Source organism: Podarcis melisellensis (genome assembly GCF_964234715.1).
Source record: "Podarcis melisellensis genome assembly, chromosome: 3".
Taxonomy (NCBI): domain Eukaryota; kingdom Metazoa; phylum Chordata; class Lepidosauria; order Squamata; family Lacertidae; genus Podarcis; species Podarcis melisellensis.
The window spans coordinates 64,554,417-64,580,520 of record NC_138530.1 but is presented as its reverse complement, the minus strand read 5'-3'; the positions used below and the strand labels follow the sequence as shown (position 1 = coordinate 64,580,520).

Genomic DNA, 26,104 nt, shown 5'->3' with positions numbered 1-26,104 from the left:
CTCTAGTCAGAGGGCTATGGCCAAAGGATAATTATACCCCCAAAGAGGAGGGAGTGGGTAAGAATGTCTTAGTCTCCCAGGCCAATTAGGTTTAGCTTTGAACTCAATGGTGATTATGAGCCTAAAGTGTATCTAGATAACATTTCTGCTATTGACAGAAAGATAAAGTAAGTGGTGAATGAACCGACGCTGAATTATTAACGTCACATTAGAGAAAACAGGAGAGGGTAGAATCTCAGCATTTTCTCCTTGATGTGTTGCTGGCAGTCTAAAAGAAGGAGAGAGTAATAACTAGTTAGTCTAAGTGATGGCTTTCTACCAGACAGTAATAATATTGTCTGGCTTTTGTAGACTACTGCCACACTGTTCACATCTTGCGCCTGGAGAAGTTTATTTGTTCAGTTGCAACTGAAATAACTAGCAGAGGGGAAAACAACAGCCACTCTCAACATCCTCAACATAAAGAAGATATGCACTTTATTGGAATGAGGAAGTTCCCTGCCAACAAGCAAGGAGACTTCGGTCTTCTCTCACAGGAAGGCAGATTTTGAACAGCGCTTCTGTGTGCCATCTCTTCTTAACACAGGCTTCTGAAGAAATATCCTCCCACTGAGGCAAATAAAAGCACATGAAAACTTTAACACTGTTGGAGGGAGGGAGAATGAAAATATACACATTTCTCCACATAAACTGAAGGATGCTATAGAAATAGTGGTTACTCAGTTTATGGGGCCCAGTAAAAAAATAGACTCTCCAAAAAATGTAGTTCCCATAATGGATTAGTATAAAGATTTATATATTAACACAGTACTTAATTAAGGAATTAGGATTCCTTTGATACAGGCTTAACTAAATATTACCACAACCTGCTTTACAAGCAAAGACAATTATTTCCCATTTCAGTCACTACATTGGTGACTGCATATATTAGCAGTTTCAAATTTCACACACCGACACAAAGGTAACACACCACCATATATATATATATATATATATATATATATATATATATATAGAAAGAGAGAGGGAGAGAGAGAGAGAGAGAGAGAGAGAGAGAGAGAGAGAGAGAGAGAGAGAGAAGCTGAAGCAGTATGTGTCAAAGGGATTGACTCATGTTAGGAAAGAAAATAGTCATGCATGATGACTACTTAGAGGGTGTAGTTGGTTAGGTCGTAATGTTAGCGCCTAAATGTTGGACTGGAAAATTTCTGTCTTGTTTGTTCTTCCTGAGACAGCCACTAATGAAACATCATTCACTGTCAGGCCATTTTTCTTTTCTTTAAATATAACCTGTCTAAGGAATGTAGGTTTTTTATATTTTAAAAAATACAAGATTTCTAAACTTCATATAGATAAATGACCACAAATGTTGCAAAATTTGAGAGGTAGAAAGTCTGTCAACCCAACTATGACTGACAAGTTATTATGTCCAGCCTTGGTTCAAATCCACCCCAGCCATTTCCACTTATAAGCCTGATCCAAAATTCATCCTCCTTTTCTCTTGCATAATTTAAACACCACACAAAATATAAGCACAATAACGTATTGTAAAGTGGTCAAGAGCTACAGTTTTGTATTCTGTGCTTACCTAGATATTACTGGTTTTGTTAAGAACTGTGTTGGGTATGCATCAAGTGAGAACATAGAACATGACAGAATCTTTGACAAGCAGCTAGAAAATTAATCAGTGGAGCATCAACATTCAAAATAAACTTGAAACCATGGGCTTATGTAAAGAGAAACAATGATACAATGGAGAAAGGGCAAATCTAGCACCACTGAAGCAAAATGTGACGAAAGAAGCAAAGTTGCATTGGAACTTCTAGAGAATTTGCATAGGGTGGATGGATGACACACAGCAGTACTGGACTACATGTACCAATGTCAAAGGCCATAAAATGAACCTCAGTGTTAAATAGCTCTCAAGTCAAAACACCTCTAGCCAAAAATTAAGTTTCTTTCCCACTTCCCATCAGTTTCATTTGCAAAAAGGTTAGCAGATAGCCACTGATAAGCTCTGTAAAATGGCCCTTGCAAGTGGCAATTTTGCTGAGAGGTAGGCAGCAGTAACAACTCAGGCAAACATCCTAGGCTTTGTTTGGGCTGTCTTGAGAGTGGGGGCTGTGGAGTCCCACAGTTAGCCCTCAAAGCCTACAACTAGCAGAGTTAAAGAAAGAATAGGTAATCTTCCCAAAATTGTTTAGCTTCACTGAGGTCCCTCAGTTGTTTTGCATGGCAGGACCCTCCCAATGTACTTTAAATCAGTGTTGAGGAACCTGTGGCCCTCCAGGTGTTGCTGAACTCCAGCTCTTGTCTTTCTTGACTATACGTCAGTTGTACAGATGTCTAACAACATCTGTACAACTGCACATTCCCTACCCTGTTTCAAATTCTGCTTTGGGAAAATTTGTTAGAAACTCTTGATTAGAAAAACAACAGCACAAATGGCCTACACAGGGCTATTCTTCCAGATTATGTTAAGTGCAGGGTTAGAAAGCAGGCGGTATAAAGTATAACAAATCACATTTGTTTTCATTTTCTTCTGGGCACATACAATAAATCTTGAGTACGCACATTTTGAGTGTTTATTTATACCAATAAAAATAGCACTGAAAAATTAACAAACACTCTTTGTAATTTTTCTTTTGAATCCCCTTCTGCAGTAAATCATAGCCAAATAAAATAACTCAAATCCAGATGAACTTCTTAGTCACATATTTTACAGCTCTGTGGAGCTGCAGCGCTAACAATGTAATGAGTTATTTTGAGAAGGCCCTTTCTAAATGAACAAGCATTGTTTATTTGTCCTGTATCAGCACTTGGAAAGACTTGGAGGAGCTCAAGACCCCATCTATTTCCCTCAGAACAACAGTCCCTTAAAAAGGAATTGCGCAAATAGAATAAAACAAAATCCATCCTGAAGGTCTTTTACAGTCTAAACAAGGATGTTAGATGACGATGAATTAGCTCTCAAAAACTGCAGAAAAGAAAGAATGACAGCCATTCCATTTGCTGCCTCCTCTAAATAATTTTGTAGCATTAGGAATTGGAACCTTAGTTTGCTACTTTCCCTCCCGCCCCCTTTATCTTCCCCCATTCTTTTGTGTACAATGCCTAGATTGCAAGTGTGAACCCAAGGACGTTCTTGTTTTTAACGGGTCTTATGTAAGCTGAAAAGCTGGGTAACAATGCTTTAAAGATAGGAATAAACCAAGTAACTTGAAGCCACAAACCCAAAATACTTACTTTGGTGACTATATATGCAAGGCAGCATAACGCCATTGCATGAATTCATGTGGCAATGCAGCAGGCACTGCTCTCTAAAGGATGTCTGTATTTGCTGGGAAAGTAAGTCGTAGGGTTGAGCTGTAAATTAGTTGTCAAAAGCGCAAAGGCCTCGAGAACAGATTTATATTTCTGTCCCAGTTCGCCTTCTGATGGCTTTTCTTAAGGAAGATTTAGACCAATATTGAGGTTAATAAATTGATTTGTGAGCCCTAGGTTACTGGCGACAAATTAAACAAGTTTATAATAGTCTTTTCTGTCACACCTAGCCATAATTACTTAGTGGAGCATACCAGGAAGCATTTAATAATGTAGAATAAAAAAACATATTTTAAGGGAAATATTGCCTTAGGGTTGTGATGGCCAACTGCTCCCCCCCCCCTTCACCAGATGACTTTATTATTGGAAAAGAAGGAGTGCTGTTGTACTATTCCTTTTGCACCATTGAGACATCGGCAGTCTCTCATTAAATGCACTCAGTGTGAAGATGTGCAATCTTTGCAAGTGGTGCTGGTGCAGCTGAGTAAAAGATTAACATTTTCAGCTGAATATACAGCAGGGGTAGCCAACATGGCGTGCGCACGCACACACACACAGATTTTGTTGGACCACAATTCCCATTATCTTCGGATATTGGCTGTGCTGGGTGTGGCACTGGGAACTGTGGTTTAACTACATCTGGAGGGTACCACATTGGGTACCGTTGATATTTGATTCACATATAATAAAATCATAGAACTGTAGATTTGTGAGTGACCCCCAAGGGTCGCCGATTCCAACCCCTTGCCATGCAGTAATAACCCCCTGCAATATCCTACTTTCTCTCTCCTTGTCTGCTGTATAATTAAAAGCAACTCCAACCCTCCACCCAGCAAAGGAAATGTTCATATTTCCACAGCCACTATTGCCTGGGTTTTATTTGATCTCCCCTATTACTTGGCAAATCTCTACAGGTTTTTCTCTGTGTTAAATGGCTGGTTGTTAGTAGGTGCCTATAAAGTAGTAGTGTCTATAAAGCATCCACAGAACCCAGCCTTTTGCCTTTCTAATCCTGTCAATTAACAAGACACCACTATATGTTCCAGTTTTTGACTCTGAATTGCACATTTTGTGTTATATATATATATATATACACACACACACACACACACACACACACTCAATTAAAGAATTCTTTCCACCACCATCTAGATTAGAAAGCCACTTTCATTTCCAAAACAATCATAATTTCAATAAGAACAGTTACAATACAAAATGGCAAATTTGGAAACCTTCAGATATACTACAAAAATTATATTATCAGGATTTGAACTTTGTAGCATGAGCTTCTCTCTAAGGTCTTCTGAAGCAGTATCATATGAATGATCATCTGTGTCACCTCTTTTACTGCTGGAGTAGAGTCTTTGGATTAATGTGCTCAATACATTTTCTTGCTACAGATACTGCTCTTCTCAGAAATGTGATCTATTGACTAGATGCCCACACATCTGATAAATCACTGTGGTCTAAATGCAGCTGGGGCTCTCCTCTTGTCTGGAAGATACAAACTGGGAGAAAAATCTGTAAATGTATAGAAGACATAATACCCATACTCTTCTCACCTGCACTGATGAATGGCTTTTCAATGGTGTGTGTATGTAAATTAAATTAGGTCATTTTTATCTACTTGCATGCAGAGGAGATACTCCCATTTTTTATCATCATGTTCGGATTGCTTTCTTGCCATTACAGGAGTCTTAAAGAAAGGCTAAATGCAGCATTTAACCACAGTCTCAAATATTAAAGATATTTGTATCCAATCTGAGTTTTACTACCAGCTATAGAAATCTTCACATGCATCACTTTCTAGGTCTCTCTAGCAGTTCTCGATCTGAGGCCCATCTTAAATTCCAAAAGTAATCCCTGCTCTAGAAAAATCTCTAATGGACTGTGCAGTTCTGCATTATTTTCATGTATTAGAAGTGTCAACTTCCTTGCACCTTTAGCTACTTTCATACTTTGCTTCCTCTCTAGGACCTCAAAATAATATAGCATAATCTTCATCTGGATCTATTCCCTAACAGAGAGCCAGACATGACAAATGAGGGTGGTGGGGAGTCCAACATTTTTGAAAGTTGAAATTCAGTATAACCTTCACAATGACCCTCTTAATTATAGATGCCAATCTGTGTAGTGTACAACATTGCAACTAACAAGACATATTTATTAATTTATTATATTTATTCATCACTTTTGAGTGCAGGTGTTAGCATACCATAGCAAAACAGCAACCCCATCCCCTATGTGTGTGAACTCGGACCTTCCAAAACATGGCGGTAAACTCCCCAAACTCAATGACAGAGGCTGTTAAGCAAGTATAAGGAATAGATAGTGTGCATCTACTTCTTCAGACTATCTATCTATCTATCTATCTATCTATCTATCTATCTATCATCTATCTATCTATCTATCTATTGTCTGAAGAAGTGTACATGCACACGAAAGCTTATACCAAGAACAAACTTAGCTGGTCTCTAAGGTGCTACTGGACAATTTAATTTTTTTATATCTATATTTCAACTGTGTCAGACCAACACGCCTACCTACCTGAATAAGGAAGAGATATTTATTTTAGCTAAGAATGGTACATGCTTAGCAGCAAGAACAGGCTCCAGAAATCAAGATTCCAAAGTGCATCTGGAAGGCTAGAGGTTCATAAGCAAACAGTATGTACAAAGATGGCCCAACAGTTGGCATACCCCTCACACCAAGCTTTGAATGATGAGGCAGGGCAAGCTCACTATGGCACTCTCCAGCCCTAAGGGCCTACTGCATGTGCACACATGTGCTCTTTCTGGGCAGGTGCATCGTATCTACGAAGGTGGTTCTTGGTTCCAATACTGTGTCCTGCCCCTCTGCCTCCAGCTCTGCTGCTACCTCCTTCAAACTATGATCTGGAAACCAAGCCAGTACAGTATGTTTTAACTAAGCCAAACTGTAGAAATATTAAATTTAGTCTGTGGTTATTTAACTTTACTATTAACTGAAGATTTATCCACTGATTTTATGTTTCACTGCCATACACTGAAAAAAATGCATACATTAGTACCCAAAACTATGACACCCCTGCTGAACATTGTCTCTTTCAGAATCTATTTATGGCCACAATCTAGTGCACAGTGAAAGCCTATCCCACTGTATATCTTCTCACTCTGTGCAGTGTGAAGTTGCTGTTCCAAAACGCTGCAGCCTGGCTTTTGAACAGGGTGCCTTGTAACGAGCATATTATCCTGGCCGTTGCCATCATTAAGTTACGTTGCTTGTTCTGGCCTGTAAAATCTTTAAAGAATCTGCCATCAGAGTGCCTTCAGAATTGTCTTGCTTCCCTATATACTTAGGCTGTCTGAGAAAGCTCTCTGGTTGCTGCAGCCTCATGAGATTGAATTGAAGCTACAAGTTGCCCTTTTGATACTGTAGCCCTTTAGGAATTTTGTTCCCAATGAATCATAGCAGAACGACTTGTCTTTTAGAGTTTAGACAGGTGGTTAAATTGCAGACCATGGATACTGGTATGTCTCAGACCCAAATTCCCAAAGAGATTATAACGACAGGTTGATTTTGAATTCAACTAAGAGGGGAACTCATCCATGCAGTTCTGTTATGGATTCCTGCATACGGAGAATTCCCATAGGCTCAGCAGATTTTGTGATGAAAGTTTTTTGAAGGCAAATCAGTTAATTTAAAAATGCTTCCATCTGCCAGATCTAAAATCACAGTCAAATCAGTTTAGCTGGGCTACTTGATAAATTATGGTATACTGGATGCTTAATATCACACTATTTAATAGATCATTGATGGCCAACTTGTGGGACTCCAGCTTCCATCATCCCTGACACTGGCCATGTTGACTGAGGATGATGGGAGTTGCAGTCATCATTCCTGCTATATATATAACCATTTTATGGGGGGGGGGGTGTATCTATCTATCTGAGTGGAAAGGAAATCACAGAAAATGGTTTGAAAATGTCAAAACATTAACTGCCATATCAACATTGTGTAAAGTTCATTTTCAATTTATTTTAAAATAAAAAATAGTGTTGTCTTCAAAGTAAGAACAGCCTGCAGCAGTTTTCTAACATATCCTTCCTAACAATTTAGCTCCACATCCTTTGCACACTAAAAATAAACCTTTGAGGCCCAATAAAAAATGTTTGGCAAAATCTAGCTCTATAATAAAGCACACCAGGCTATATATTAAACTTTCATTGGATTTCAGCCACTATATTTTTGAGATTACATAATCAAGATAAGGATATAAATGGCTACTAGCCCCAATGGCTACATTTTGCTTCTAATTTCAGAGGCAGAATGCCTATAAATACTAGTTGCTGGGAATTACAGATGGGTAGAGTGTTGCTATGCTCATGACCAGCTTACAGGCTTTCTGCAGGAAGCGAGCAGCTACACAGACTGGATCAGCTTTGTCATTTGATGCTCAAGTTAGAAGTGCCTTTTCATGGCTTTATTAAGATCTTATTTAATGGGTTTAAAATGGAAAGAGAGGCTATCTGAAAAGGTATCTGGAAGACACAATACATTTTCCTGAACATAATTTCCAGTATTGTTGTAGGACAACGGTGGAAACTGATATACATTGTTTTAATTTAGACCCACACCATTACCTAGCCTCATGGGACTACGAGTCTGGGAGAAAACAAGTATTGATAAATCACAACAGAGCTAACTTAACAAGTCTGAATGAACTTTTATTCTTAAATTGTATTTAATCCAAACTCCAGAGGACTGGCTATGGTGATGTAAGAGAAACATTCAGCTGACCTAATGGGACTTCCCTTTTCACCTGCAGCCCCCCATGAACACTCAAAATCTCTTCCAGTGAATTGGGAAAACTTCCTGAGCAGAAATCCCGGGGGGGGGGGGGAGAGCAGGGAATAGAGAAGAAGGTTAAGTCCAGTCATGAGACATTGGATGACACCTTTAAGCTTGATTTAATCCAATCATTACTTTATACATCTCATTCATCAATAATATACTGGTGATTTCTAAAATTACAATAACTTCACCATACTTAATTGTGTCTGTCAAACCATAGCAGGCTCAAGATAAGAATAACCAATATTTCCAGAGCAAAGCACTCCATTCCCCTATATGCCATAATGGAAAATGGAGGTAAAATGATTATTTTTCTATTCTAACTCTAGTGCTCCAATCAAAAAAGTTACTTCCAGCTTCTACTTATGTTTGCGCCAATGCCTAAAATATTTAAGAGAAGTGAAAACCCTTTAACAGCGGGTGGATTTCAGCAAGTGTCATCTGATCCAAGGTTGACACATGATTCCTAGGGTAGCAATAACATTGTGTATTTCAAATTTCAGGGTAGTAGTTTGTCTAGGGCAGAGACACAGAATAGGAAATTCTCAAGGCACTTTATCTTCAAAATAAAGTGTTACCAGCACCAGGTGTCCCCATTTACCGAGATACAGCTTATTAAATTCAGCACAGGAATGTTTGCAACAGTTGCTGCTTAACTTTTTCAAGAACTTATTTTTTTCCCCTTTCAAAATTAAATATAGCTCACCTACCTAGGGGAGCACCAAACTGACTACTCCGCTATAAACAATGATGCTCGGATAGTTCATGAGTTGCTTTAATTTTGTGACTTGCAGAATCACAAGTGCCTTGTGCTTTTGATTCCCCACAATTAGAGTGAACGTTGGAAGTGGAACTTGCGGCGAGATCCGTGAACTCCAGGGGGAAGGAAAGGCACAGAGGCTGCTGTGAGCTACACAATTAAAGTGACCCATGAAAAGGCTCAACATCTGTAACATCACAGCTGTTGAGATTTCTCCTGCTAACAAGCAATGGAACTGTAAAGGCAGCTTGTACAAAACCACTGCTCTTCTATTTATAAGACCACCTCTGACACTGGGTTCTCATGCAACTTTAGAGTTCAGTTGGAGATACAGCAACACTGTTTCTTCTTCGGCCACCTACTAATGTGAGAAAACAGATTCCTATTCCGCAGCTCAGGGGTGGAGAACCTTTTTGGTTCAGCAAGGCCACATTTCCCCACACTGTGGGCCAACTTTGAGAGGTGGGCAGGACCACCCACCTGTCAGCCATATGACATCATGATCTCATTGAGTGATTGGTGAGTGGCTTGTCCCATCAGTGTAGGTCCAATGGAGTGGGTGGGGACATAGAGACTAATCATAATTAAACGGTGCATCAGCTGACAAGCGGGGAGTTCAACCCTGCTTCCTGCAGGGACTCCCTGAATGTCCTGAATGGGGTAACTGTGCCCCTGAAAGACCAGGTGCACAGCCTGGGAGTCATTTTGGACTCACAGTTGTGCATGTAGGTGCAGGTCAATTCTGTGTCCAGGGCGGCTGTCTACCAGCTCCACCTGGTACGTAGGCTGAGACCCTATCTGCCTGAGGACTGTCTCGCCAGAGTGGTGCATGCTCTGGTTATCTCCCGCTTGGACTACTGCAATGCGCTCTACGTGGGGCTACCTTTGAAGGTGACCCGGAAACTACAACTAATCCAGAATGCAGCAGCCACACTGGTGACTGGGAGCGGCCACCGAGACCATATGTTGGTCTTGAAAGACCTACAGTGGCTCCCCGTATAATTCCGAGCACAATTCAAAGTGTTGCTGTTAACCTTTAAAGCCCTAAACGGCCTTGGCCCAGTATATCTAAAGGAGCGTCTCCACCCCCATCGTTCAGCCTGGACACTAATATCCTGCACCGAGGGCCTTCTGGCGGTTCCCTCCCTGCAAGAAGTAAGGTTACAGGGAACCAGGCAGAGGGCCTTCTTGGTAGTGGAGCCTGCCCTGTGGAACGCCCTCCCATCAGATGTCAAGGCAATAAGCAACTATCCTACTTTTAAAAGACATCTGCAGGCAGACCTATTTAGGGAAGTTTTTAATGTTTAATGCTGTATTATGTTTTTAATATTTGATTGGGTGCTGTCCAGAGTGGCTGGGGAAGGCCAACCAGATGGACAGGGTATAAATAACTTTTATTATTATTATTATTATTATTATTATTATTATTATTATTATTATTATATTCAGGTGTGCCAATGATTTCTCCACAGGCAACTCGTTTGCACACCCAAACTAAGCAGGACTGAACTCCCAACAAATTAGCTGGTGTGTGGGGCTTTAAATTCTGCTTTCTGCAGGGATTAGTGCATGGCCAGATGATCCAGCCATGTACCAGCTCCATATCTGACATCACATCTGATATCAGGTGTGGGGCAGGTGGGTATCATCTGAGGGAAATGGGCTAGAAGGCTAAATGTGGGGGAATGGAACTGGCAGTCCATCCAAATTTGACCCAAGGGTTAGAGGTTCTCCATTCCAGCTGTAGCTCTTTCCCACACCAGCATTAAGGTTGCTCAGAGTTGCTAGTCTTCCTGCAGGTCTAGGGCTTTTCACATGATACCACTGTTGCAGGATGGAGCACTGCTGCTTGTGATCTCATGTATCCCAGCCTGAATTGTATGTTTGTCAGGATTTCATCAATCTCAGGAGATGGTAAATAAAAACCAATAGGCTGGCTTGACAAAGAAACAGACTGGGGTAGAAGAATGTTCTCTGACACGTGCAATTCCTAGGTTTGATCACCTTTTTAAAGTTTATTTATTTAAATGCTTAAAGAATAAATTAAACTTTTCCTCCTTCCCCCCCCATGCAACTCCCTTTTCTGACAAGGAACTCTGAAATCACATTTTAATTGTTTTGGCTATGATCTTCTTATGAAAAGCTACTTCTGTAAACCAATAGGGCGTTCCCGAGCTATTCAGTAACTGCTTTTCTGGGGCTACAGATGACCACAGCAGGGATGAGAAGGAAGTGAAACTCCATTCCACAAGAAATCCTCTCAATTCAAGTCATTGTGAATTAGGGTGGGGGTGGGGAGTGTGACTGGTTTGCTAATGTCGCCTTGCAAGTTCATAGCACAGCTTGCCTATAAACCTCCAGCTACTTGGCCCACAGCATATACTCTTAGCTACAGCCACGCACCAATTCTCATAGAGTGGAGGAAATCCCCTGTAACAGAATAAAGGTGCTACTTCCCTTTGAGAAATTACTACTGGTTGAATTCTTAGCTGAACTCTAAAGCCAGCACAGGTGATCTAAACATATGGGTTGCAGAAAGAAAAAAGCACATTCTAAAATTAGGTTTTAGCAGTACCATATCACAGTAAATCGAGAATAGAGTCTAGAACAAACAATACCTGCACACTTGGTCCGGGTGATAAGCGGTGGACCTGGTTGACCAGTGCCACCTTCTCCAGGTCTGGTTAGAAGAACACGAATTTCATACTCTGTGTCTGGGTCCAAATGCCACAGCTTGTAAGTTGGTGCATTTACAGCATGGGTTTCTGTCCAGGTCCCAGTTGTCATATGGTATTCCACTTCTTTTAGGATAATTGGCCCATCTCCAATAATGGAATTTGCATTCAACTGAATCAGCAAGTAAGTTGGTCCAACTCCAAGCAGTTGTGGGGGTGCTATTGGTCGAGGTGGTTCTGGAAGACACAATTATAAGAGCTGAGTCAGAAAGATAAATATTGGCATAAGGCCTGGATCTTAAATGAGTAAACAGCAGCAATGTAAGGAAGTATGTGAATATTTAACACACACAACTAACAATATCAGCTGATAAAAAACATGAAACGCCGGAATATATTTCAATACTTCTGTTAAATTGCCTTTAGTATTAGGGGACCAACAGAGAGAATAAACTATAACAATGGAGATTCTGCCTACAGTAGCATTGCCTAGGAGTGATTTACTTCAGGAAGCAATTAAAAGCAACACACACTTTCCTGAATAAAATGAATCCACTAATAAACACACAGGCTTCATTTTCATTCCAGATGGCTCATATTTTGGCTAATTTGTTTCAGTTAATTAGGCATCAATGCTAAATTCAAGGCACATGGGGGTTTCACAATCAGCAGTATTGCAACGCAGCAAATCCAAAAAGCTAGATAGACAACTAGAAAAATATCTAACCTAAATAATCTATTAGGATATCCCACATGTGTTTAATCTCTGGAAAGAAACGCTAGGGGACATTAAATAACTCCTTCCTTCTGTGTCTACTGTATGAACAACTGGATGTAAGCCCCACAGGAAATTCATCTACTGCATCAAAGTCCAGAAGGCTGATCTTATTGTATTTTATTTTATTTTTTTTATTTTTTTTTATAAAAATTTTTATTAAGATTTTTTACAGATACATATTTAACAAACAAAATAGGTTTCATAACATCTTTTCATTCTATTGCGGACTCCCTCACGTCTCCCGCTTCCACTTTCATCATTAAAAACGAATTTTTCCAAGCAAATTATCATCTTGCTTATACTCTTAAGTGCAATATTTAGGTTAAACTCAAATAAAAAATTATAATTTAATGGTAGACAGTTATTTCTGCTCTGGCTTCCTTGTTAGGATTCAACCAAATTACAGTACTTTTGTAAATAAATCTTAAATTTCTTCCAGTCTTCTTCAACCCTCTCCTCTCCCAGGTCGCGGATTCTGCCAGTCATCTCAGCCAGTTGCATATAGTCCATCAGCTGCATCTGCCATTCTTCCAGTGTTGGTAGATCTTGGGTTTTCCAGCTCTTAGCAATAAGTATCCTTGCCGCCGTTGTAGCGTACATAAAAAATGTTCTATCCTTCTTTAACACGTTCTGGCCGACCATGCCCAGAAGGAAGGCCTCTGGTTTCTTGGTGAAGGTATACTTAAATACCTTTTTTAACTCATTATATATCATTTCCCAAAAGGCCTTCACTTTAGGGCAGGTCCACCAGAGGTGAAAGAATGTTCCTTCATTTTCCTTACATTTCCAACATTTGTTATCAGACGAATGGTATATTTTAGCCAATTTCACTGGGGTCATGTACCATCTATATATCATTTTCATTACATTTTCCTTCAGAGCATTACATGCTGTGAAGTTCAGCCCGGTAGTCCATAACCTTTCCCAGTCCTCAAACATAATGTTGTGCCCAATATCCTGGGCCCACTTTATCATAGCCGATTTAACCAATTCGTCTTGTGTGTTCCATTTCAGCAGCAAGTTATACATTTTTGAAAGTACCTTGGTCTTAGGTTCTAGCAGTTCTGTCTCCAGTTTCGATTTCTCCACCTGGAATCCTAACTTTTTATCAATCTTAAACACTTCCTTAATCTGAGCATAGTGTAACCAGTCTCGCACTTTATCTTTCATTTTCTCTAAACTCTGCAGTTTCCAATTGTCTCCATCCCTTTCTAGTATTTCCCAATATTTTGGCCAATTGGCCTCCATATTGGGTCTTTTTCGGGCCTTGGCCTCCAAAGGTGACAGCCACCTCGGTGTTTTGTTTTCTAATAAGTCTTTGTATCTTGTCCAGACATTAAATATTGCTTTTCTGACAATATGGTTCTTAAAGACCTTGTTGATCTTAACCTTGTCGTACCATAAATATGCATGCCATCCAAATGCATTGTTAAAACCTTCCAAATCCAGCACATCCGTGTCCTCCAGAAGTAGCCAGTCTTTTAGCCAGCAGAAAGCTGCGGCTTCATAGTACAACTTTAAGTCTGGCAGGGCAAAGCCCCCTCTTTCTTTTGCGTCCGTTAATATCTTAAACTTATTTCTGGGCTTTTTGCCCTGCCAGACAAATTTGGAGATATCTTTCTGCCACTTCCGGAAGCACTCCGTTTTATCTACAATCTGCAATGTCTGAAACAAAAATAACATTTTTGGCAATACATTCATCTTAATAGCAGCTATTCGACCTAACAGTGAAAGTTTCAATTTTGACCAGCTATCCAAGTCTCTCTTAATTTCAGACCAACATTTTTCATAATTATCTTTAAACAGACTCAAATTCTTTGCTGTTATGTTTACCCCTAGGTATTTAACTTTCTTAACCACAGTTAACTCTGTCTCTCTCTGAAACCGTTCCGACTCAATATCTGTCAAGTTTTTTCCCAACACCTTGGTTTTTTGCTTATTTAGTTTAAATCCCGCCACCCGACCAAAATCCTGGATTAGTTGTAGTACTCTTTTCGTACTAGATTCTGGCTCCTGTAATGTCAGAACTAAGTCATCTGCAAACGCTTTAAGTTTGTATTGTTTCGCTCCGACCTGTATCCCTTCCACCAACCTGTCCCCTCTAATCGTGTTCAAGAGCACCTCCAGGACCGAGATAAATAGTAACGGGGAAATCGGACAGCCTTGTCGTGTTCCTTTTTCAATTTTAAACTCTTCTGTAACCACATTGTTAACTATCAGTTTAGCCTTTTGTTCTGAATATATTGCATCAATCCCATTCTCAAACCCCCGGCCCACTCCCATTTCTTTTAAATTCCCTTTCATAAACTTCCAGGATATGTTATCAAAGGCCTTCTCCGCGTCTATAAAAATTAAAACAGCTTTAGTATTTATGTCTGTTTGTAAAAGCTCCAATATATCTATAATGTTCCTTGTATTGGCAGACATATGTCTACCTGGGAGAAAGCCTGCCTGGTCTTTATGGATTACTTTGTTTAAAACCCTCTTGAATCTACTTGCCAAAACGTCTGCGAATATTTTGTAATCCACATTTAAAAGGGAGATGGGACGGTAGTTCTTAAGCTGTGTCTTTTCAGTTTCCGATTTTGGTATCAATGTGATGAAAGCTTCTTTCCACGATTCTGGCGCCTTCTTCCCCTCTAAAATTTCATTGCTGACCTCCATCAGTGGTTGTATCAAATAGTCTTTCAATGTCTTATAGTACTTGGAGGTCAGCCCATCTGGTCCTGGTGATTTGCCCTGTTTCATGTTTTGGATGGCCTGCTCAATCTCTTGTCGTGTTATTTTGCCATTCAGAATTGATCTATTTTCTTCTGACAACTTTGCCAGTCCATTTGTCTTTAGAAATTGTTTAATCGCTTCTTCATCTTGTGGCCCTTGAGTGTATAATTTTTTGAAATATCTCTGGAAACACTTTCTAATCTCTCCGGGGTTCTGGATACATCTTCCTTCAATCTCTAAGTTTGTCACTGTGTTTAACTTTTGTCTCCTCTTCAACTGCCAAGCTAGCAGTTTTCCACATTTATTAGCCGACTCAAAAGTTTTTTGTTTCATTAGTTTGATTTTCCATTCTATTTCCTGATTTATCAGTTTACAATATTGTGCTTGGTAAAGTTTGATTTCTCTCAGAATCGGCTGGGACTTCGGATTAAGTCTTAACTTCTTCTCCAACTCCTTGATTTTTTCCAAAATTTTATCTTTCCTTTCGTTTTGTTTCCTTTTCTTTACTGTGTTCTGTTGTATCAGGAACCCCCTCATCACGGCCTTACTTGCGTCCCAGATAGTTCTTTTTTCCACTGTGGTGTTCATATTGATCTCAAAATAATCCTTTAGGGCTTTTTGGGCCTTCTTAGTAATCTCCTGATCTCTAAACAGGCCATCATTCATCTTCCATCTGAAGGAACCGGTTGGAATCAATGTCATGTCCATTCTCAGTGCGTTATGGTCGGAGCATGTCTTTGGGCAGATTTCCACCTTTCTGATCTTAGGTGCCAGACCTCTAGTTATCCATATCTGGTCGATTCTTGTCCAAGTCAGTTGGGCTTCAGAGAAAAATGTTCCTTCCCTTCCCAAGGGGTTTCTCACTCTCCAAATGTCAATCCAGTCCATATTGTCTGTCATTTCAAAGAAGGTCTTTGGTAGTCTCCCATCTTTAGAAATTTTTTGGCTCTGTGACTTATCCATATTGGTTGATACAACTCCATTCATATCTCCCATCATAATGATGTTGTTGTAGTCCAGATAGTCCAGCATGGTCTCATGCAACTTCTTATAGAATTCCGATTTTCCTTCATTTGGAGCATAAATTCCTAATATCAGTATTTTTTCCCCTTGATGTTGTATTTCTATCGCCAAAATTCTTCCATGCTCATCTTTAAACAGAAATTTAGGTGAAAGGCTCTCTTTTGCATAAATTACCACACCTCTCTTTTTAACTGTATCCGAAGATATAAATTCCTGACCAAGTCTTTTATTTATTAACACTTTTCTGTGGAGCCTGGTCACATGTGTTTCCTGTAAGCAAATAATGTCCAAATGTTCCTTTTTTAAAATGTGAAAGATTTTTCTCCTTTTTCCTGGAATGTTACAGCCATTTATGTTCCAGCTCAAAAGTTGGATCTTATTGTATTTTATATCATAAGCTAGTTTAATATATTTTGTGAAAAGTGGAGAAGATAAATAGTATATCTATATATAAAAAATCAACAAAACAACAAACCAACAACCCTATGTTTCCAGGTACTTATTGTATAAAGGGTCATCTCCAGGTGAAGATGGGGGAGAAATGTGCACTTTCTGGAACAATATGCAAAATGAAAAGCAACCATTCTTCAAAATTCTTTTGCGAATTTTGCAATGTAGTGTCTTGTACCAAAGAAAATAACATACAAAAATGCATTATACTGGGGGTTATTGGATGCAAAAATAGCGCTTAGATGCTGATGCATTTTAATGAGGATGTTTTACAAAACATTTGCACAAATATGGATAACTGAATTTAAGATCGTAAAAATGAGAGAAAGTGAGAAAGTGAAATTTACCAATCATTCCATTTCCTTCTCCAGGACTCTGTGATCTCCTAATGATTGGCTAATATTGTTGGAATGGTTTTATTTGCTTATCATTTGAATAGATCTTTCAGAATCATAATTAAAACACCTAACATTCAGCTTTTATCTACTGAATAAAAAGCAATTGTGTTGTGTCATAACCTTGGACAAACATATTTGGACAAATAAACAAGCTGAACAACAAGCACAGTCTTTTTCAGGAATAAGCATTTTTCCAGCTCTAGATAGAATGGCTACCACCTGCTCTTCTTTAGTTATTTTTTCTCCCGACAGGGTTGGCAAAGAGGATACAACTGAGGGAGCCAATGCCCCACTTTGTCCTTGCCCCTCTCCAGCTCTATGTGAGCAATGCAAGGAAGCAATATTGGAATACTGTTGTAGAGGGTAGAGGACTCCCAGTCTTATCTGTTCCAACCAAAAGTGGGTGTTACACTAGAAAAGGAAAACCCACCAACTCTGGTTGCTTCTTCCATACTCTGGGGTCCTTCAGTCCTATCTAAGGCACAATTGAAACAGTAGTTCCATACAACACGTAATACAGTGCTATACAGCCATTGTTTTCCTCACACCCATGATCTTTCTATAATGTTTACTCATAAATAAATCCTGGTAAGCAACCATCCCCTGCCACTTGATTGAATACCTTCCCCTTTGCAGGCTTTTCCTCTTTCTTATCATTTCTTGCTCAGCAGGTGTACATCAGAGTGGGGAACCTACATCGCATTGTTGTCATGGGGATTAAATGAGGAAGGGTGGAATGTAAATATAAATGCAATGCAATGAATAAATGAATGCTGCAGCAACAAGTCTTAGTGGATCTTGGCATGCCCACCAGCCTAGGTGCTACTGTCCTGGCCTGTTGGCCACTGATGCTCTCTGGGAACACCCTGGGGTGCAGGGCTCTGGACTTTGGCCTGACGGTCCAGCTCTAGCTACGACACTGTGTGGTATGTCCACATTCTACTCTTATCTCCTATCGTGCAATACTTTGCAAAAATATAATTTCAGAAATTGAATTGGGATTTGCTGAGATAATCCGCTAGAGCTTGTTAATCAACCTTGTGAGTCATAGCAATGGGATAGCAAGCTAAAATATCATCCCCTTCTGTCTCTTTAAATTAAGAGTTGCTACAGGCTATATACCTATAAAGCTGTCATGGAATATACATATGAAAACGGTGCGATATAAACCCAATGTCTAACAGCTTCAGACTTTGCCCACTAACTTCTGTTTAAAGATGCAAAAAGTTTCAGGTTACTTGCAATAGGAAAGTAAACTCTGTAATTTTGAAATTATAATTGGGGAATATTTGATAGCTCGGGTTGTAGAATAAGGAATGAGAACCATTAATAGGAAACTTAATTAGGTAACATCAGAAAAGTTTATCTGGTATATTGGGACTGCATGCTTCAGTTGTCATTTAGTGTACTTTTGGGATTCTTAGTTACACCACACCTCTGGCTCTGATAGAGTATTGTGTTATGAAGAATATTAATAATGCTGCTCAACAATTACTGGTTCATTTAATAACTGATTAAAATTCATGCATAATTTACTGAAACATGCAGAGACTTTATAAACATCTCCTTGTCTTCAAGAGCCTAAAACCAAAATGTATATGCTAATATAAAAATATTCTTTGTGCCTCCAACCTAAGAAAAATGTATTATGCAGTGATATATTATCCTTATGAATGCATAGTTTAATCCACAACAAGCATGCTGTTAATTGAAGTATATTTTTCTAAACATAGTATCCTGTTCTTTGAAGTCAAAGGTTGAGGGCATCCCCAATTAGGAATCAGTGGGGAAAACGCCTAAAGTGAGCCACTGTATCAGTTATAAAACTCCTCTCGAGAATCAGATGTTGCCTGCATTTTTAACTCTATTTCAAAATAAAATTCCACACTAGCAGAGCTGGTGGAATGGTATTCTGCACAGTTTAGTGTTTGTTCTTAATGTGATTGACCTTCATAAGCTTGACATTTAACATCTTAATTTCACAGCAAATGAACTGTCATCATGAATGCTAGCTTCATCATTGAGATTAGATTCAGTTGGAGGTCCAAATTAGCTTTAAATATACATTGTGCATTGGAGGGGCAAATCTTATGAAGAATTAGTTTGTTTTGAATTTAGGTTCATAGAATCTGGGGATTCCTTCTACTAGGAAAACTGCATCACAATTTATCTCCTGTGATGATTTTTTTTAAAAAAGTTTGCTTCCACACTGTTTAATCAGGAACCAAAAGTGGGGCAGCTAGTGCTGGCATTGGCACTGGTATGTGAGCATCTACTGGGGCTGATACTGGCATGTAGCAACCTTTATTCTTTTAATAAACAAATGCGCTCATGGTGCAGCTAGCATGTACACAGTTCAAGATGGGGATCTTGGTTCATTTTTACTGTTAAACTATTATATTTATTTCCACAACCAAATGGTGTTTATTCCATAGTTAATGTGGTTAGCATCAGAAGTAAATGTCACTTACAAGCTTGTGGAAACACTGGGATCATCTACTGGGGGGGATAAAACTGCACTTGCATATAAAATGACAGCAAAGAGACATATGGCACCTTAAAGGCAGCCTGGAATTGACCAGCACGTTGACTCCTGTACCCCCAAAAAGGACATTTGAGATCACGGTACTATGGAAGACATGAAGTAGCCAACACTAATTCTGTATCACATTTTGCAAGCAGTACCATCAATTTAGAAATAAAGTATACTCAGGTGTTATAGCAATCTGGAAAGAAAATATGTGGGGTGGAGGGCAATAGGGCAGGGGCAGAGCTAGCTCGCTCACCCCACTTTTCACACTCCCCGTCCATTGTTGGATGGGGCTAATGGTGAAGGTGGGAGATCTGCTACAGTCGTCTCTGGATTATGAATCCTATTCAAAACACAAGCATACAGTCACAATCACAAATACTGTGTGTCTCTGCCTGTAAACGCAGAGAGAGACTGAGATCCTAGTCAATCTAAGGAGGTCCAGAGAAAACTGACAGAAAGGGTGCCCCAGGATGCAGCACTACTGAAAGAGAGATAGGATTGAACTGGGCTTTCTCCAAACACACACTGGTTTAAGCTCTTTCCTACCAGATAACATTCCTTATTAATGTAAGGACTGTATGCTATTGACCAGGGCAGTTAATCAACAGCCAGCCTGTTCATTTTGAAGTCACTGAGCTCCCTTGAGATCCCAGGAGCTCAGGACAAAGATAAAAAATTAGGGCAACATGGATTTCTGTCCTTTGCTCCTGACACCCCACTGGGCATTCTATTGGGAAATCCCCTTCACAAACCACTCCAAAAATTAAGTTCCCAAATCAGCACCCTGCCTAAAATGGGAATAGAAAAAGTGCCATGTGCTATAGTCTAACAGAGAATAAGGCCTTGTTCTTGTTTTAACATCAACCAAGTGTTTCCCTTTAAAGGTGGACAACCACTTTATGGGATTTGTTAATTCCATTCATCCAGATCTGCAGATTTTTCAACAATTTCTCCAGAGAACCAAGAAGACTTTGTGACTCTTTTCATTTCTATTACGCTTTGTATTATGCAGTGCAGGCTTTCATTCGGATGCAAAGGAGAATGCTACCAAGCATGTACAGACACTCTCAATAGCCTGTTCTTTGATTTGTTGATAACAACATATTGTGCAAGCCACGTGGATGCAGACGGCAAAAAGCAGAGCCTTTGCAGCACACAAAATCATTCCGTCTGGAAACAGAAAGCATAAGAAGAGCCCAGCTGGGGTGGGGTTTGTTTCTAAATTACCTGTTTTATGTTTTATTCTGCCAATTTTTATGTTAAAATTCAATAAAGATCTATACGATTAAAAAAGAAGAGTCCTCTTTGATCTGGTCAAAGGCCTATCTAGTCCAACATCTTGTTCTTATAGTGACCAATCAGATGCCAAGCCCACAAACAGGACCTGCGCACAACAGCATTCTCCTCACATTACTTTTGTTCAGCCATACTGAGATTAGCAGCCCCTCAGCCCTGCCTCTTCTCAACTGCTTAGTAGTGTCTCCTCTGCATTTGCCCCCTGCCATGTTAATTAAATGTTTCACAACTAGGTGTCTGAGGCAGAAGATGCATAGATTCTGTCTCCCAACTGCAGGACACTTAGGAAACTTTCCTCACTTACAGGTGATGACAAATATGACCAGGGGGAGGAAGGTGTGGACACAAGGGGCCTGATAGATAAGAGTGGTATAACTGTTTAACAGCTGAATCATGAAAGCAGACTTGCAGGGTCTGTGTTTACATCAGTGCTCAGTCATAGACTGTGACCTATGAAAATCCAGCACAGCCCCCAGAAACCCCAAGACTTTGATCACATCTTTTTGGAACTGATTCCATGTGCAAGTTAAGTACAAGGCATGATACCAAAACTGGGCAAGAAGCCAGAGATAACAATGAACAAGTATTGGCTGCATTTACATGAAACACTAAACCAACATTTGGCACTCTGTGGATTAGATGCAAAGATCAAAGATCTGGTCTCACCCATTCCTTCTTCCCCTTGCGCAGCCAGGAGGCAAACTTCTATAGAAATTAGTTTTACTTGTTACAAAGCCAGGAATATTGAGTTACACTAAACTGCGGTTAGTTAAACAAGCCAGCATCATAACTTATGGCTTGAAGTTGGCTTGCTTTTGAAACTGATCAGATTTGCTGTAAGCCAGGATTCCTGGTTTGCATGACAATGACAAACCAGAATTCTTTGCAAATTCTCCTCCCCAGCCACACAGGAAGAGGAGAGATGTGCTCATCAACTTAGTGTTAAGTCATGACTTGGAATTATTATCATTTTTAAACATGTTACCCACTCTTCGCCAGCAGGTCTCACACATCTCAGGTAGACAAACTTAGGACTGCAACCTCTGGGACTTCTAACAGTTCCCAGCAACAATCAAAATTCAGCACTCTGAGTCAGTTATGGTTTTTTGTTTTCCTTCGATTTGTACATCCTATTGATTTTTTGAAGTTGTATTCTCAAAAATTTATAAACTTTTTTAAAAAAACAGAGAGGGGTGTGTGTGTTTACCATAGTTCAGTGCAGTCATGGAAGCTCCCACTTAACATGCCAAATTTATGTATAACATACAAAAGTCATACATAACTGTATAGGTGGGAGCGTTTAATCTTAGTGACTCAATGTCTCCTGACTGCCTGGCATGCTGAACTACGAAGAATGATTTTGCAGCGGAAACTGCTAACTCCTGAATATTGAATTTCACAACCTGCGCATCACCGTGGCATTTTATTCACCTCAATTTGAAACACCACTGCAATCATTTTACAATCTGTCCTTATATAATAAAAAAGGATCAGTCCTTTAGAACTAGGCACTGTCAGCAGAAGTTAAAAGCAGGATTCGCTTTGTGTCCATTGCACATGTGACCTTCTTATTTAAATAAAGCAATCATTCACTTCAGCTTAAGTGCAAAACACACACACTAAGAATTGAAGAATTATGAGGCCAGGTGTTTGTTTTTGAGTTCACAGTCCTTCCTAGTAACCCTGTCGCCACCACTTCTGGTTACCTCCCCCAGATTTTTTCATTTCAGTAGTATAATTTGAGGATAATTTGATGATAATTTGAGAGGGGTCCTTTTGTTGCTGCCATTATTAAACAATTGAGAGTCAGGAGTCATTGCAATCTACTCTCTACCACGCAACAATGGGGGGGGGTGCGCACGCACACAGGCCAGTGTTGTGGGGAGCCAGAGGTAAGGTGAGGTCAGAGACAAAGAATGGGTGGAGCAAAAGATGCAACTCTTGCCTTTACGACAGCCAATTTAAACCAGCAGTTTCTATACATGCACATCTCCAACCTTCGTCCAGAAAAGCAAGAGGCATTAACACAGTTCAGGAACACATCCCAGCTAAGCAGAAGCACTTAAAGAAGTTGTGGAGCAGGGTCAGGGCTAGAACCAACTTGTGCCACTCCAATGGGTGAAGGCATTTCTAACGCAGTCTCAGACTAACTGTTGAAGTGTCTCCATAATAATGAAGCCTAAAGATCTGGCAATAAACCAGGGTGACAGAGCTAGAATGATTTTTGTTTGTCTTGCAACCAAATTTCCAACTTCAAAGAAGCAAGCTTATTTATATTATAATATTTCACCATCAAAATTATTTCTCCTTCTTCTTTAGCAGAATGTGATCAACCTGATTTGACACCAAACCAAAGCAAAGTAAGGCAAACATCCTCTGCATTACAGGGGTCAGTATTTTCTCTCTGTTTTCACAGTTTCTAGATCTGGCCTCAAACAATCCGTATTATGCTCTCTGGATGGTTCGGGAATATTTGGATATGCACATAAAACACAAGGAAACTGGTGTTCCATGAACACTTGGTCACCTTTCTTCTAAGTTTAGTATAATAAAATACTAACAATGCTACTGAATTACAATTGCTAAACTATTCCAAAAACCAGAAGGCCACTTTTTGCTTACAAACCAGTGCTAATATTTTGCTTCATTGTCAGCCTTTGTTCCCACAGTCAGCATAAATGGATTTCCCAGTGGTAAGTATTCTAACCCTATGGTTCTCATAATTCATTTGGTTTGAATTATTGATAAGCTTTTTGGAAAAATGGAAAAGGGTCACACAGATAAGCCAATTCTTTCTTGGATAAAACCCATAAATTATATATAAATATTGATATATCAGGACATAACACAAGTTTCTCCTACAGAATACATTTTGCTTTGTTTACGGAGATGGACAATATTCACAGCTGTAGTCATGGCAATCTACAACAAATCATGAGCGTTCCATGGGCTGGTATGCAGCTGCAATATTAGCCAATCATTAACCATGGTTTTTCTTTTAGTCTTTCTTGCTGGTTCAGGATTTTAGTGTGACATTTGAAGGCATAATTGTTATGTTTTTAGTCCTGCTTTAAATTTAATTTATTGTAGGTTGCCTAGAGAATTATATTATGAGGGCATTCTATCATCTATCTATCTATCTATCTATCTATCTATCTATCTATCATCTATCTATCATCTATCTATCATCTATCTATCTATCTATCATCTATCATCTATCTATCTATCTATCTATCTATCTATCTATCTATCTATCATCTATCTATCTAATCTATCTATCTATCTATCTATCTATCATCATCTATCTATCCAGCCACTATTCAATAATAAGGGATAGGTAAAGTACTAGAGGACTATACACTGCCACCAACCCCACTTCCAGCTATGGTTTGGCATTACATCTGCACATATGTTAATCCGAACCTTGGTATGCTCTTAACCCAATATATGAAATATTGTGCGGGTTACATTGGACAATTCATTGCCATTCTCTCACCCATATACACGGCCCACTAGCAATGTATTTGCACTGACCCAATAAATAACTGACCAACTCTAGTTTAACAGAGTATCATAGATGCAGCAGCAAAGTGCTCATAAATGTACTATTTTTATAAACTATGCTAGGCAAGTCATGATTAGTGGTTTCCTGTGAATTATTAAACAGCCAAATATTTGAAACTGTTTGAAAAGGATTTAAGTGAACTATTCTGAGTGTGCCTTGTTCCATCTGTTGAAAAATTATTCTCAAACAATACAAAAGCCAAGATGATTAAAGGTCACTGATACATAGCAAAGCACCTTATTTCAAACCAGAAGAGGAAAAAAATTAATTATAATTGCAAAAAACTATTCCAGCCACATTTTAGACATAGCATCCAATTATCCATTTCATTTTCATTTACACCTCATGGGCGAGATCATTTATCATGTTTCACGATAATGACCAGAAGGCACACAGAGAGTGATTTCTAGAGGTAACAAATTACAGACCATATTAGCATAAGCTTACAAGATCTCATCAACAAGTACTATGCATAAATATGGGGTAATTACATTTACAATGAGCAGGAATGGTTGATACGCTACCTTCTTCATTAGCAGCTGCCAAAAAAAAAAAAACCCTGGTTCCTAATTGAACATCCTGGTTTGCTTGCTTAAGTACAGTAATTTAGATCCTTATAACAAATCAGGAATCACTGTGTTGCTGGAGCACCAGCCAGGTAGGCATTGTAGTGGCTCATGATCTGGAGATGAATCTTTCATCATCAAGTATTATTGCTTCTTGCTACCAAGCCATCCATCATGCTGCTGAGACAGCTTGGAAAGATAGTGCTGGACCCTCACATTACTGCTCCTTGAACTCTGTCTCATCCATCTTTTGCATCATGCCTGATTTGCAGCTAAGTATCATCTCCCTGCTGCAAAACCAAGTGTGAACCCCATAATGCCTCTAACCTAGAGTGCCACTCTAATAGTAATTGATTTCTTTTTACTGCCGTGCTCAGGACTTGGAAAGCTCATCTGTGGTTACTGACAAAGAAGACAACCATACAGAATTTAGATTTTTGCTGTAGGAAAAAGTAAAGTTGCTTCTTTATTCCACCATGTTATATGTGTCATGGGTGCATTTTTTAATGTCGATGCACATACATGCACACAATATATAATATTACAAGCATATGGTGGGTGCACATCCACGAACACACAAAACACAGACATATAGTATTGTTTAAACAAAATAATCTCAGGTGCAATACACAGTATTCAACATTTCAGGCTGTTCAAGTTGTCAGCAATTCAATTTAACACTGTACGATGTTTACACACACACACACACACACACACACACACACACACACACTGCACACGCCCAGTGTACAAAAATAAGGGGAAATTATTATTAACCCCAGATTCACTCATTCAAACAATGTCTGCTTTAAAACCTCAGCAGACCATAAACCACCCAAGATTAAGTATAGTAATTCAGCTTCATCTGAATGCTGCTATAAAAGTTTAATACATCAAAATGATCAAAATGCCCCCAGTGGCAGGTTGGGATTCTGTTTCCAATTCAAATTCTCTTTAATATATGGCTTCACTGACATCTTGCATTTTCTACCATCTAGGTTGAATTCCAAGCGGCTTCCTTCTTCATCATTACCATACATCGGCTCACCAATCCAGCACAACACTACAGAGATGTCAAACCCAGTAGATTTTTCTTTTGTACCCAACAGTGAGTGGCAGATAGGAATCATTTAAATAAATACTGTGAAAGCCTTCCTGCTGTATTTCCCCAAGCACTCATTT

General features: G+C 39.3%; 1 protein-coding gene across 14 annotated transcripts in view; it reads right to left on the bottom strand.

Moving 5' to 3' along the window:
• Window positions 1–26,104, bottom strand: part of PTPRK (protein tyrosine phosphatase receptor type K) — a 331,989-nt gene that overhangs the window by 116,806 nt on the left and 189,079 nt on the right. For all 14 annotated transcript variants that reach the window (XM_081907035.1, XM_081907036.1, XM_081907031.1 and 11 more), the window contains exon 7: window positions 11,536–11,829. In XM_081907035.1, coding sequence (XP_081763161.1) covers window positions 11,536–11,829 — 294 coding nt within the window. The remainder of the gene's footprint in view (window positions 1–11,535; window positions 11,830–26,104) is intronic.